Source organism: Anopheles darlingi, chromosome 3 (genome assembly GCF_943734745.1).
Source record: "Anopheles darlingi chromosome 3, idAnoDarlMG_H_01, whole genome shotgun sequence".
In the NCBI taxonomy this organism is placed as follows: Eukaryota; Metazoa; Arthropoda; class Insecta; order Diptera; family Culicidae; genus Anopheles; species Anopheles darlingi.
In genome coordinates, this window is record NC_064875.1 from 66,595,968 (window position 1) to 66,608,467 (window position 12,500).

Below are 12,500 nucleotides of genomic sequence, written 5' to 3' on the forward strand. Positions count from 1 at the left end.
GCGCTGTCGCTGTCGCTGTGTTTGAGTGCTGGGCAGATGGTGCAGTAAAGGCATAATAGGACGATAGGAAGTGTTGTGCTAGCGGCATGTGGCCAAGCCACTGCCCGCGTAATGAAGACAATGGCAGTCTACGGTGATATTGAGAATATAGAAGATGGGATTGATGATGATTCAATAAATTTTATTTTAATTTCTTTGCCAGCAAATCGTCTACACTTGCTATCTCTTCATATCTCGTGATGGTCGTTAATGATATCCGTTAACATCCTGCATTTCACGGCGATTTACTCATTTACAATGATTAATGGATAATTTATATAGCTAATTATGCCCGTTACAGTCTCATAACAAGTTTATCCATTAAATTAACACCAGCTGATCACGCCGAAGCCTACCACTACTCCAGCTACTACTACCACTACTGCTTACAGTCAATCCCCCGGCTCTCACTCGAGTGTGGCGAGGCGATAAGGTATCCTTCACGGCTAACCATCCAATCATAAGGCAGCACGAATCTGCGCATGTCTTTTCCCACCCCGGCTACATGAATCTTACCCAACCATCCACCCAACGTCCCGAAGGAGGCGATTCCGTTTCGAAGGAAAAGTTAATGTTAATCACTCGCTCATTCCCGCCACAGCAGCTACCCGTCTCCTCGGTCTACGTAATACCACCAGAGGCACCTCTACATAGAGGGATGGCACCTTCACCGTTTACGTTTCGACAGACACGCCAATGGTCGACCGATGTGACCATGCCTAACCGCAAGCTGACGCTCCTTCTGTCAAAACAAAGCAAATTAATCCGATTGGTAGGCCCTCGCTCTTTGAGGAGATCATTATTAGTCTTATCATTAGTGCCTTCGAACCCAGGGAGGCTTTGGTACCATCAGCGCGACACCGTCGCCTCTTTTCCCCGAGTTAAGCAGGAAGTTACCGCCTGATCGACCTCTTCTTTGCTTCTTTTTTCTTCTTCTTCTTTTCGTGTCTCATCTCTTGCTGGCTCTTTCACGCTTCGACGTGCATGTCTACGTCTTCGCGATCTTCGCGTTACTACTGCTGCTGCTGCTGCTGCTTCTGCGCCAAATCCTTTGGCAGTTTTATAAATCGTTTTCGCGCCAATGAAAACAAAGGATTACGGAAACCAACACAGCTAGGAGAGACAGAGGAAGAAGGGAGTCCAAGACCTAGAAGAGGTGCCTACGAATCGCCTACCATATATTGATGCAGGCTGTTTTTGGAAGCAAATTTTGTGAATGAACGGAGCAGCGCAGTGTGGTGCAGTGTCGCGGGTAGGACGGTGTCGATCACTGAAGGATCGATGGTAAGAACAACAGAGACCAACCTAAGAAGGGTCATAAACGATTGAAGCCCAGGCTCTGTCCTGCTTCGGTCGTGCTAGTGGGACTTCGAGAGGTCTTCGAACGATCACTTCTGTTTGGATTACGCTCGTTGCCTTCTGGTCTAAATAGCTGCAATCCCGGCGGTGTTTTGATAGACCCTCCCTCTTGGTGGCTGCCACCATCGTTAGCGCTGGAAGGCGATGGACGATGGACCGTTCGAAGGACGTGTGGGTAGCTCACCAGGACTCGGTGTACCCCGTGCGATTTCCGCTCCTCGCGGTCAGCTGGTACTGGACGCAAATATGGACCCGGCCCCGGAGACTGCGTTATCCTGCGGTGTCTGCCTGCTTGCCTACCGTACCGTACTGTGCTGCCCAGTGTCCAGTCCTTGTCCAGTCGGGCTTTCAGGTCACACAAAACGGGGCTGGGAAATTCTCGGGCCTACACCTTGGGCTTCCGCGGGTACGTTCGCTGGAGAGTGGCTGGCATTTAATGAATGAAGCGCGAGCTTTCACGTTTTCCGGCAGGCAGGACCATAATACGTTGCGGACACGGGTAGCATCACTTCGAGGCTCGAGGCACAAATTAGTGTGGTGTGTTCCTACTAAATTGTTCGGCCGTCGCCACGATGAACTGCCTGCACTGGTGCACTTGCTGAATGGGAAAAGTTTAGAAGCAGTACCTATGCAGTATTGTTTCTACTAATCGTTTAGCAAATGTTGCAAATCAGTACAGGCGCACCATCCGGCACAAACTTTGAACTTCCTTCAGTAGCAGTGCGCGGTAGGTTGTCGCTAATCAAATGTTTCAAACATAAACAAGCACCACGCTCGTGACTGCTTGGTGTTTGATAGTTTCATAATGCTGAATCCACATTATGTGTTTGAAATCTATTTTTTGTCTTATTAAATCGTTCGTGACTGTCATATGAAACAACCGCTTTCTAAGAATTTTTTCTGGTAATTTGAGAAAATTATATAGAAAGAGATTAAAATACCTTTTTAAAGGAAGTCAACTAAATTTATAAAAATAAACTAGGATATCGGGCAAACAATGTTTAAATTTAATGTTCAGAAAATTATTTTTTTGTCTCAAACTCCTATGTGCCTATGTCAGTTGGAGGGGGAAAAATATGTATAGGTGAGAATACGAAATAAAATACGGTAGCCCGCTATCTGAATTATCGAGATCTTTTGTGTCATCTACTAATGATTTTGACAAATAGAAACATCCTGTAAAGGACACTCTTTGGAGCAAAGAACCGAAGTTAATCTAGTTTGTCATCCCCCCAAAGATCCAGTGATGGTCCCCACTGGACGGATATTTGCCTCTGTTGTCCCACACACACACACACACAGAATTTGCAACAAATTGGAAACCGATGCAAATCACATTAATTCTGCTCGTTCCCGAGGGGGAGTCCCCGCGCAAACACACACTTGTTGTTGTTGTGTTCGTTGATCGTTGTCTCCTGCAACCCCCGCATTATCGAATCATCGCGTACGCCATTTATGCTAGCCATGGCAGCAGTGATTAGCGAGCGGGTGATGCTGCTCCGAAGAAGAACACATCCAATCACATGCAGCAGCAGCATCTTGTCCCGGTTCCTGGAACGTGCGTTCGCGTCGCCATGTCAACGCGTGAAGGTGATGTTGGTAGAGCTGCATCGGCCTGCTACCATCTCTCTCTCTCTCTTGCTCTCTTATGAACAGGTATGCTGGCAGCGAAGGTAATAACCCTCCTGAGCATGAATGAAGCAGCCTCAACCGAATGCGTGTATCACGAGGGCCCCGAAAGAGGCGGCCAAAGCGAGATAACACGATGTGCCTTTGCTCATGCTCTTGCCGTTTACCCCCCTCTCCATTCACGCACTTTTCCAGCATGAATGCATGCGCACTAGGAGGGCCTGCTCGTCGTCGTGTCGTTGAAGTTTTCGGTGAGCAGCGTTCGGGCTTCGTTTTCCAAGGGAGGAAAAGCGTATTTCCAGTGTTTTGTAATATTTATTTGATGACCCATCAACCCTCGGTACTTAGTCCTTGGGAAGCAGCCGACGAGTCGTGTGGTCAGGTCTGTGCCGTGTACATTTTGCGTTTTGCGACGGACTGGATCGGTTTTGGGATGCGCTCTTGTGGTGTGTTGGAACATTAAACATTCGAACTAACGGTTTGAATACTTTTTTCTTTTGCATTTAGAATTGCAAAACTCGGCAGCTGTAATTTTGTGCATTAAGTGAAAGAACATTACAAGCATAAGCAGTGCAGTGTGTGTGGTGCAGCGTGATCTATCATTTGTTGTTTCCCGTGGAACCTGTTGATCGTGACTGTTGGTGGTTCGCATTACGCGTGGCAGAAACATTACAGCGCGTTATAGTGTAGAGTGATAAGGGGATTTTGAGCAAACTTCCAATCTCCACCCCACCCCCAATGTTGAAGATGATGTCCGCGGGAGCCTTGCATGCCGAACGCGTCGCGATTCGTCCACCGCCGCAGAGCTCGAACGCGATCTCGAAACCGAGGGCGGTGTACAGCATAGATCAGATACTTGGCAACCATCATCATACGCGAAGGACTACCAGCAATAGCACCAACTGCAGCAGCACCATCACCAGTAACAACAACAACAACAGCCTCATCATTAACAACAATAATAATTCCGGTGAGTAGATCCGCGCCGGGAGCCCGCGGATGGATTTATCATCCTTCGGGTGCGTGGTTCAGGACAATCGTGGCCACGATGTTTGGGATCACGAACGGGGTGGAAGCTAAGCGCGCTCGTATGGGAAGCGTAACAGCTGCAGCCAGGTCGCGGTCCGGTCCCGTGCCTGGCGTCCGGGTAATTGAGTATCGATAATCTAATAAATCAATTAATGCCAACCGGCGCGATTAGAGCGCCAAACACGCCAACAGCACGCGAAGCAACCGAGTGCGGCAGGATGGGCACGGTTTGAATGAGACATTTACATGAAGCCTATTCACACCACCCTCACGCAGCGCCTAAAACAACCACCCACCTATTCTCCGGGGTTGACTGGATGGTGTCTTTCCCAGGGTTCCCTTTTAGCATCGCTACACACCTGTGAGTGTGTGTGTGTGTGCACACGCACACTTTTGGTCCACCAAAGGCCCCTTCCATTCTTGGCTCGGCGAACCAGGATGAAATGATAAATGGCCTGCAACTGCACTGACTGGCTCTGCGTGATCGCAGCTGTGTTTTGTGTTGGCTTTTCCTGGGAGGGGTTCCCCGTCGGTGTGGCAGTTGTCCCGAGGACCGAGAACCGGGAATGACGCGAGACGCAAATCAATCCTTGTCAACAAATTAAGAAGGGGCTAATGATGGTAGGCAGGTTTCCTGGTTTTTTTTTGTCCTGGGGTCAATATGATTCAATCAAATTGTCGGCAATAGGTTTTGGGCGCGTTGGGAGAGGAAATTGTTCTAGCACAGGGGAAATTAGGTTTATTGTTTCGCGTGATAAGTTACAAGCGTTGTTCGGTCGTGAAGCAAACAGTTTGATGAGCCGATTCCATTTCGATTTATCATAATAATGGTGGGCCAGGTGGATAATGGGGTAATTTGTATGAGCGGTAACGCGACTCCATTATGAGTAGTTATGCTTCCTGTCATGGATAGTGACATCGTAGGGGCGTGCTACTTGATCGAGAGAATCCTTTCTGAACGCCAGCATCGATCACAGCAGGCCAATATGGTCCCTTGTCAAGAGGGGCAATAAAACAATATCTTGAAGCAGCATGCTCTGAGCAACGTTCACTACCCCCGAGGCCTACTTGGCTGAGCGCTCATAATCCCGTTTCTTCTCCCGGACCATGATCCTTAACTTGGGAGCCTCCCGAAATGCCCGAAAATCCCCCTAATGCGCCCGGAAAAGGATCGATTCTAGCACACCACAAGATCCATACACGGTACCTGCACGCAAAGTGGCCGATTCTGCAGGACGCGTTGACCACAAAAGGACGACGCAGGGGTTGAAGTCTGCTCTGGTGCGAGCTAATGGTGAATGGACACAAGTATGTGTGGAAAAAATTAGACCATTGACGGTTGACGGGATCGTTTGAGTGTGAACGAAAATGGGACAAACCCTTTCCGTAATCGTTATTAAATGCCCAAACAAATCATAAAAGTCTGGCAATGCGTCCCAGAAACCCTTCCGTGGAGTGTCTGCGATGGCGTGCAGAGCATCATAAATGTTTTTACGTTTTACATCCGTTTCATGACGCCCGGGAATAACTCAATTCCGGTCAGCAGACTTTTCTGCCCAAACTGCTTCCTGGTCTAAGCGCTTTGATCATTCGGAGCTGTTTTTCCGTGGGCTTTTCATTCGACAACGCTGATTGAATTTTTCCAATCTATCCTTAATTGGTTGCCCTGGAACTGTTTGTGGGGCAAAAAGCAAGAAGAAAAAGAAAAGAGGAAAGGATCAGGAAAACCATTTTCATACCATTTCCGCCGTATCGTCATTGAGGTTTCTTAATGCGCAATGGAGATACCGAAATAGCTGGCCCTGTTGTGACTTCACACTCCATTGAACCTACACCTTCAACGTACCTTCCAACAACATCCATTCATACGGTGTAGCGCCCGTACTGTTTCCCTGCATGTTTGATCCCACGCAAGCACGCACGGAAAACTCAATTCCAGGTGCAACACGATATTTCCCCCGCACCCTGGGGACGAACAGGAAACGACTTCAACCAAACTGCCTGCCACCTCCCCCAGGGATGGTCGAGACTGGCAGCAACATCAGCAAACCACAATTCGCTAACGACACAGACACAGAGCAGATCGGCAGCTTCATTTCAGGCGCATTAACGCCTGCCACCCAGTCAGCGGAAATGCGCGAAAAACAAATTTTCTACCATAAAAAGCGGATGAGAGAACGAGAAGCGCTGTCCGCTCGCGTCCCTGGCGACGGCTGCTGCTGCTGCTGTCCGTACACCTTTTGCGGTTGTCACCGTGCCAGGAACCGCGCCAAGGGTGCGGTGGAATGGATTTTAATATACTCACAATTAGGGCCACACATACACATACATACACACAAATACGCGCGCAGGACCATAAGGGGTGACAGTGCGTGCTTCGTGTGCAGGGACAAGCAAATTGTGTTGCCAATGCTCCTGCTTCTGCTTCTGCTTCTGATGTTGATGATGATGATGAGGATGATAATGTGATGTCGAAGGGGAATCGCATGTCCTTCCTGCCTCTCTCGCTCTTCCCCTTCCTTGCACCACCCCTTGGTTGATGCCAATTGCCAGGATGGGCGAATGGGGTGACACACTCAAGTGCGTCACATCAACCTTCGCCTCGACAATGTTTGCACGAGTTGTTAAGCGGTTTATTGTTAATAAAAACTGGCCTCTCTTGCTCTCCTCCCTGTCTCTTTGCATTGGCTCTCGGTGTTATGTGGCCGCTGTTTGAACTCCAATCGGTAGACCCCCCCCCCCCCCCACTTCGGAATCGCCGTTACTGCGAATGTGTTTACTGTACTGGTCGCGCGCTACCATTTTGTGTTGTATTCTGCAGAGCTGGTGGCCTGGATGTTACCGCGCATAATCTCATGCTCGGTGAATATTTATTTTCCACTCAAATTGATTAACGAGAACGATGCGCAATCGGCGCATTTCGCGGGCAGTTAATCCGTTTGGAAAAAAAGCGAACAGCACAATGAGCTTTCAACCGTCGAAGCCGAAGAGTCAAGAGAGCGGTCCGGTCAAGAAGGCCTGCTGCGATCATTATAGTGTCCTGACATCTCTTCGGCTGTTGATGGTGCTGCTGCTGCACAGGACACAGCAAGCTACGGTCAAAGGTTTCGCGTTCTCGCGTATATTCGTGTGGTGCAAGTGAATTCCAAAAATTAAATGAATCCTCCTCCCTCGACAAAAAAACAAAACCGTCCTCAATCCCTTCACAACACACGTAGCTAGGACGCCGGTGACTAAAAATAATAAATCGCTTTCGAGCGCATCAAGCAAAAAATGGCTAACAGAATCCCATCTCGCATGCTACGCGCCCTGTATGGTTGATTGGACCAATTGGCCACGTATAAACGATCAAAGCTTTAGGGGGAGAGGGTGTGGAGAGAGAGAGAGAGAGAGAGGTGGATACACCGGAAAAGTGGACATCGAAAACTGTGGCGACTAAAAGACCAAAAGTCCTGCGAGACCGCGTCTCTCTTCCGGAGTGCATAAATGAAAAAAAAAAAAACGGAACAGCCGTCATCGAATTCTGCCGCACCAGCGTCCGAAGCGCACAAAGAGCTGGAGTCCTGTGACGGACCGAGCTATAAAGGATTAAGGGGAACGCGATGAGTGTGGGTGGGATGATTATTTAATTGGTGCATTCACGGTCCGAAACTCGGTGGTCCTTTCAGAACGAGTCTATGTCCCCTGGAAGCACTGTGCGGTCCCGAACCAACAGCCGCGCCATTTCGGTGTTGTTTTTTTTCTCTGTCTCGGCGTAACGAGCACAGCATGCCATGGCAATAGCGAGGCAGGAAAAAATAGCGGGGCGGTGGATTTAGCTTGGAATAATGGTTTTATTTTCCAGCGTCCAATCAAATGAATCTTCAATTTCGCGATTTGTTGAGACCATTTTCTGTCCCATTTTGTGGTCCCTCATCATGTGTCGCTCGGTATATAATTTTCCGCAACAATTTGGTGCGCGAAGGCAATGTTGAGCTAATGCTTTTCTTTTCTTTTCCATTTCTAATGCCCACAGATCAGGATAATCCGTTGAAACGGGAAGCCTCCCCGGTGGAGGTGCACGATCATGGCGTCGACGTGGATAATGATGACGAGCTACCGATCATGGGTGACATCGATCCGATGGACAACGATCCGAACGATATGGGACGACCGAGAAAGATCCGAAGGTAATGCAACAGACAGTCCAAGGAGGATGAAATGTGATCCAGAGGTTCTAATTCTCCAAAACCCAACGTTCCTGTTCCTTCTAGATCTCGGACCACCTTCACCACGTACCAGTTGCACCAGCTGGAGCGGGCGTTCGAGAAGACGCAATATCCGGACGTGTTCACCCGGGAGGAGCTAGCGATGCGCTTGGATTTAAGTGAGGCGCGTGTACAGGTTAGTGTCCTAGACTTTTCCCTCCACCAACAACAGGTCTTGATCGTTGAGTAACGTCACTGTCGCTTGCACCGGGCTGCACCTGCTTTCAACCCCCCGGGCGGGGTTCCGAAGATCGGTCAAACAGTCAAAAGACGATTATGGGAATTCCTAGTGCGCGAGCCCTAATGTAATGTGGCGAGTGATGTGCCGACAACATTACGGCGCCACCGCACGACTATCGCTAATTGTTCTGACGACTCATTAAGAGAGTGAGAGAGGGAGAGAGAGAGAGAGAGAGCTCACGGTTTCGATTGGCTTGTGTAAACTCCGGCTCCGCGGGCGTTTTACCGGCCCAAAATCGTTATTTAACCACGATCCGATTCGGGTATTCGGGATCTTTCGTTGGGAGAACGACGGGATTGTAATATGATAATTGTCCTTCAAGACCGCAACATCGACAAAAACCGGCACCTCGTCACATACGAGCACACACACGGGCGAACCAGTTTCCGCCGCAAACAACAGTGGCGCGAGTGGCGGTGCTCTTTTGCTTGCTCGGTGTTTGGTGGTCCACAAACCAACCGACAAGCGGAAAAGCGTTTCCATTTACCTGAAAATGTAGATATCACCTCGCAACGGACTCACTGTTTGCGCTGCAATCGAGCGTAACGCCAGGCGGTGTTCCCGTGTGTTCCCGTGTGTTCCCGCGCGCGCGCAATGGTATTAGCGTGGCCTGGCGCCGTCGCCGAGGGATTTCCCAAATCCGCTACTGTCGTCGACGGCACAGTCGCATGCGCATTGCCTGAGAAGCAACACGGCGACGGTTCGGTTCGCGACCCTCCAGCAATGGCACACACTGGCTCACGGTTAATCCTCCGTGCTAGCAATCGAATTGTGCCGGCCAGGAACACACACACAGAGGCAAGGCCACCTTTTTGGACGTTTTGTTGTGTAATTGAAACCTTTCGCGCCGCAGTCGTCGTCGTTGTCGTCCTGCGACTATTTGTCAAAAGGCGACCCTCCTGGCGGTAGCGAGGCTGTCGACGTCGGTTGCCTGGTCGCTGGGAGAGGGGTGGTGGTCGTCGGTCCCTCCCTGAAGTACATGGATAGTATTGTGCCGATTGTGACGATGGTATTAATCGCTTTTAATAAACTTATAATAAACATCTCGCTCCCTTCGTGGGTTTTGCTTGACGTTTGACGTCCCTACCGGATGGATTCCGGTCGGTTCTGTCGGGTCGGGTCCAGGATCCGTTCAAGGTCCGCGTGCACGAGGGTTGCGCGAGCGGCGTGTAATGTGAGAACACGACCGGCTTGATTTATGGCCGGGGCTTTTCACGATTAGCATAAATTTGTCCGCTAATTAGTGCGACCCATTCTCACATCCGATCTGCAAGGGGATCAGCACCGCGTGACAGTAGCACCGCGATGTTGTCATTGTGCGCTGCAGTCAACCGCACATCCATTTTCATTATGCATGCCATCTTGAAGATGAATTGATGGCTACGAGGTGAGAGCCGATATGTGTGTGTTTTTCGGAACGGAGCGATTATGAGATTTGGGTTTTAGGAAAGCATGTTGGAAGCATTGGAAGTGTGCCCATAAAATATCCTCTAGTAAATCGATTTTTCTGATGACTTTCCCTACAGTAAAGACAGCAAACTGCCAATCAGTTGATGCGGGGTTTCTTTTCTGTGAAGTGACGACAGCAAACGCTAAGAAAAAGAGAGAGAAAGAACCCGAACAGGACACGCCGTCCATTAGGGTATTGTGATAGGTTTTCCATGTAATTGGCAACAATTTGCAACTTACCACCGGCTGGTAATGGGAACAATAGAGCCCCGAGCCACCATCAGACGGCTAATTGCGCTGTGAAAATTGCATTCAATTAAATCATCCACGCCAGCCAGCCAGCCAGCCAGCCAGCCAGCCAGCCAGCCAGCCAATCGGGCAACACTCCTGCATGAAGGAAGCACGGAAAGCATTCAGTATCCGTTTTTTCGACGTATTTTATTCCTGCTCCTTCTCTCTCTCTCCATTTCTCCGTCTCTCTCACGCTTTCTCTCTGTCTGGTCGAAGCTCCATTGCTAATTAAATCAGGTTGCTGACGCTGAGCAGTGGTTCTGGCACTCTCCGTGGAGCATTAATTGCAATTATGAGCCATTAAATTTAGATTTCAACGACAGCGACGACAACGACGACAACGACGACAACGACGACAACGACGGTGCTGCCTGGTGCTGGTGGCCACACGCTGGTGGAGCCCGTGATCGCGCCATTTACATCATCGAGCTAATTTGAGCTCGTTGCGGATATCCGCCGCTTATGCTTGTTTCTCGCCAACTCGGCAAGAAGCACCACGAGACAGCGGCACGTTATCCTCGCGATACCAGCCAGCCAGCCAGCCAACCATCAGGCACACACCGACACACTTAGGCGCGAACGGCACGGAGTGAAATTACCGAATGCATTAGCCCACTTCAGCACCGAGCAGCGAGCATACGATTGGGCATCGGTCCAGAAATGGACTGGCAATAATGTGTGTCCTGCTTCTTGTCGGTGCGTCCGTGTCCTTTTCACTTCACATCGAGGTAGGGTACCAAGAGGAGAGATAGCGTCGTCATCGGGCTCGTGAATCCCGTGAATCAACACAATAGTCCTAATCGTTCGGCGTAACACGTGCACGCGCGTCCGAGTACGGAGCTGTGTGTGAGGATCACGGGACCGTACGCCACCAAAGTACATTTAATTGAAATGTTACAACACACATACCAGTCTACACCCCTCCATGCTACTCTTGGCGGGGGGTTGCTGCAATAGAGCAGAGAGGAAGGAGGGCTGATGAATGACTCAAAAAATCAAACGATGTCAATTACATCGGATTTAATGAGCTTAAAAATGTTGTTACCAATACCGTTACCCTTCGTCAGCGCCCTTCCTGCTGTTCCGGTGCTGTTCCCCCTATGGCCAGAATCCAGGAAACAGGAGTTTCGGTTTTCTGCGCTGCGAAGGGAGCGTGAATCCGCGGGAACAATCGTCGTATTTCGGTTGTGTTTTCTGGTCGGGATTGGCGCGGTAGGGATCGCGGCGAGTAATTGTTGACCGATGGGCCGAGGAATGGGTTTTTGGGACGCATTGAATTTGGGTTCTGCATATGCGGGTTTCACCGAGGTTGAGTGAAAATCGTGGAAAATTATGTCCTCGCTAGATATCTTGATTTCCTAAAATCTGCCTTAGAAAATACCCAAAAGTGTAAATGCTCTGCACAAGAAAACACATTAATGCCACACAATATTGTTATCGCTTACCTTCGGTGTAATCCCGGGAGCAGGCGCTTAGCGAGTGTCTCGGCGCCCTAACGCCCGTTGATCGTTTGCAGCTGATAGTGCAGAGTGTGCGCCGCTTGGACCAGCGATTGGCGGGGGTTGTAACGTTGGTGTAACCATGGCAACCGTTTGAAGTGGTTCACCGACGACCGATTGATGTGATCGTTCCGGTCACGGCTGCGATGTTCGCGTTTTTTTACTTTTTAACCCCGGCTCAATCCAAGCAACCCTCGAAGGGCGCTCAACCATCAACCGTGAACCGGCTTTCGAATGGCCAAACATGTCTGTGGGTGTGTGTGTGCACATGCCCGCTCAAGAAGAATGGTGGAAAAAAGGGTAAATCGCTCAATTACGGAAATTAATTTAATCCCAAATCCTATTTTAAGGTGAATTAAGTGGAAATCTAGTTGTTGTTGACTGCACTTTGAACTGCTGGAGAAGGTTCCATGGCCGTTGGTTGTTATGTGAAGAGAGGACCTCATGACGTGTCCTTCGACTGTACCACGATGCGAGATTGCATTTAGCCTAGAACGGTTTTGCGAAAACGAAGAGGAGTGTTTTGAATGCTACGTTGCCTTCTTTTTATACTAAACTGTTTACCTCATTTACCGTTCCCTGTGTCGAGAAAGGGAACTCCTCTTCGAAAGGAAATTATATCCCGACGTCACGGTCGAGCATTTTCCGTACGCTCGGTGACCTATACGCATGTGCTAGGAAATAATCTACTTTTAATATAATAATATCCACTTAGTA

The 12,500-nt window shown here is 49.5% G+C and overlaps 1 protein-coding gene across 1 annotated transcript in view; it reads left to right on the plus strand.

Moving 5' to 3' along the window:
- The first annotated feature begins 3,386 nt into the window (after positions 1 to 3,386).
- LOC125957382 (aristaless-related homeobox protein) overlaps positions 3,387 to 12,500 on the plus strand; it is a 12,597-nt gene continuing 3,483 nt past the window's right edge. Inside the window, exons 1-4 of the mRNA XM_049690044.1 lie at positions 3,387 to 3,409; positions 3,535 to 3,997; positions 8,072 to 8,225; positions 8,310 to 8,439. Coding sequence (XP_049546001.1) covers positions 3,766 to 3,997; positions 8,072 to 8,225; positions 8,310 to 8,439 — 516 coding nt within the window. The 5' untranslated portion in view covers positions 3,387 to 3,409; positions 3,535 to 3,765. The remainder of the gene's footprint in view (positions 3,410 to 3,534; positions 3,998 to 8,071; positions 8,226 to 8,309; positions 8,440 to 12,500) is intronic.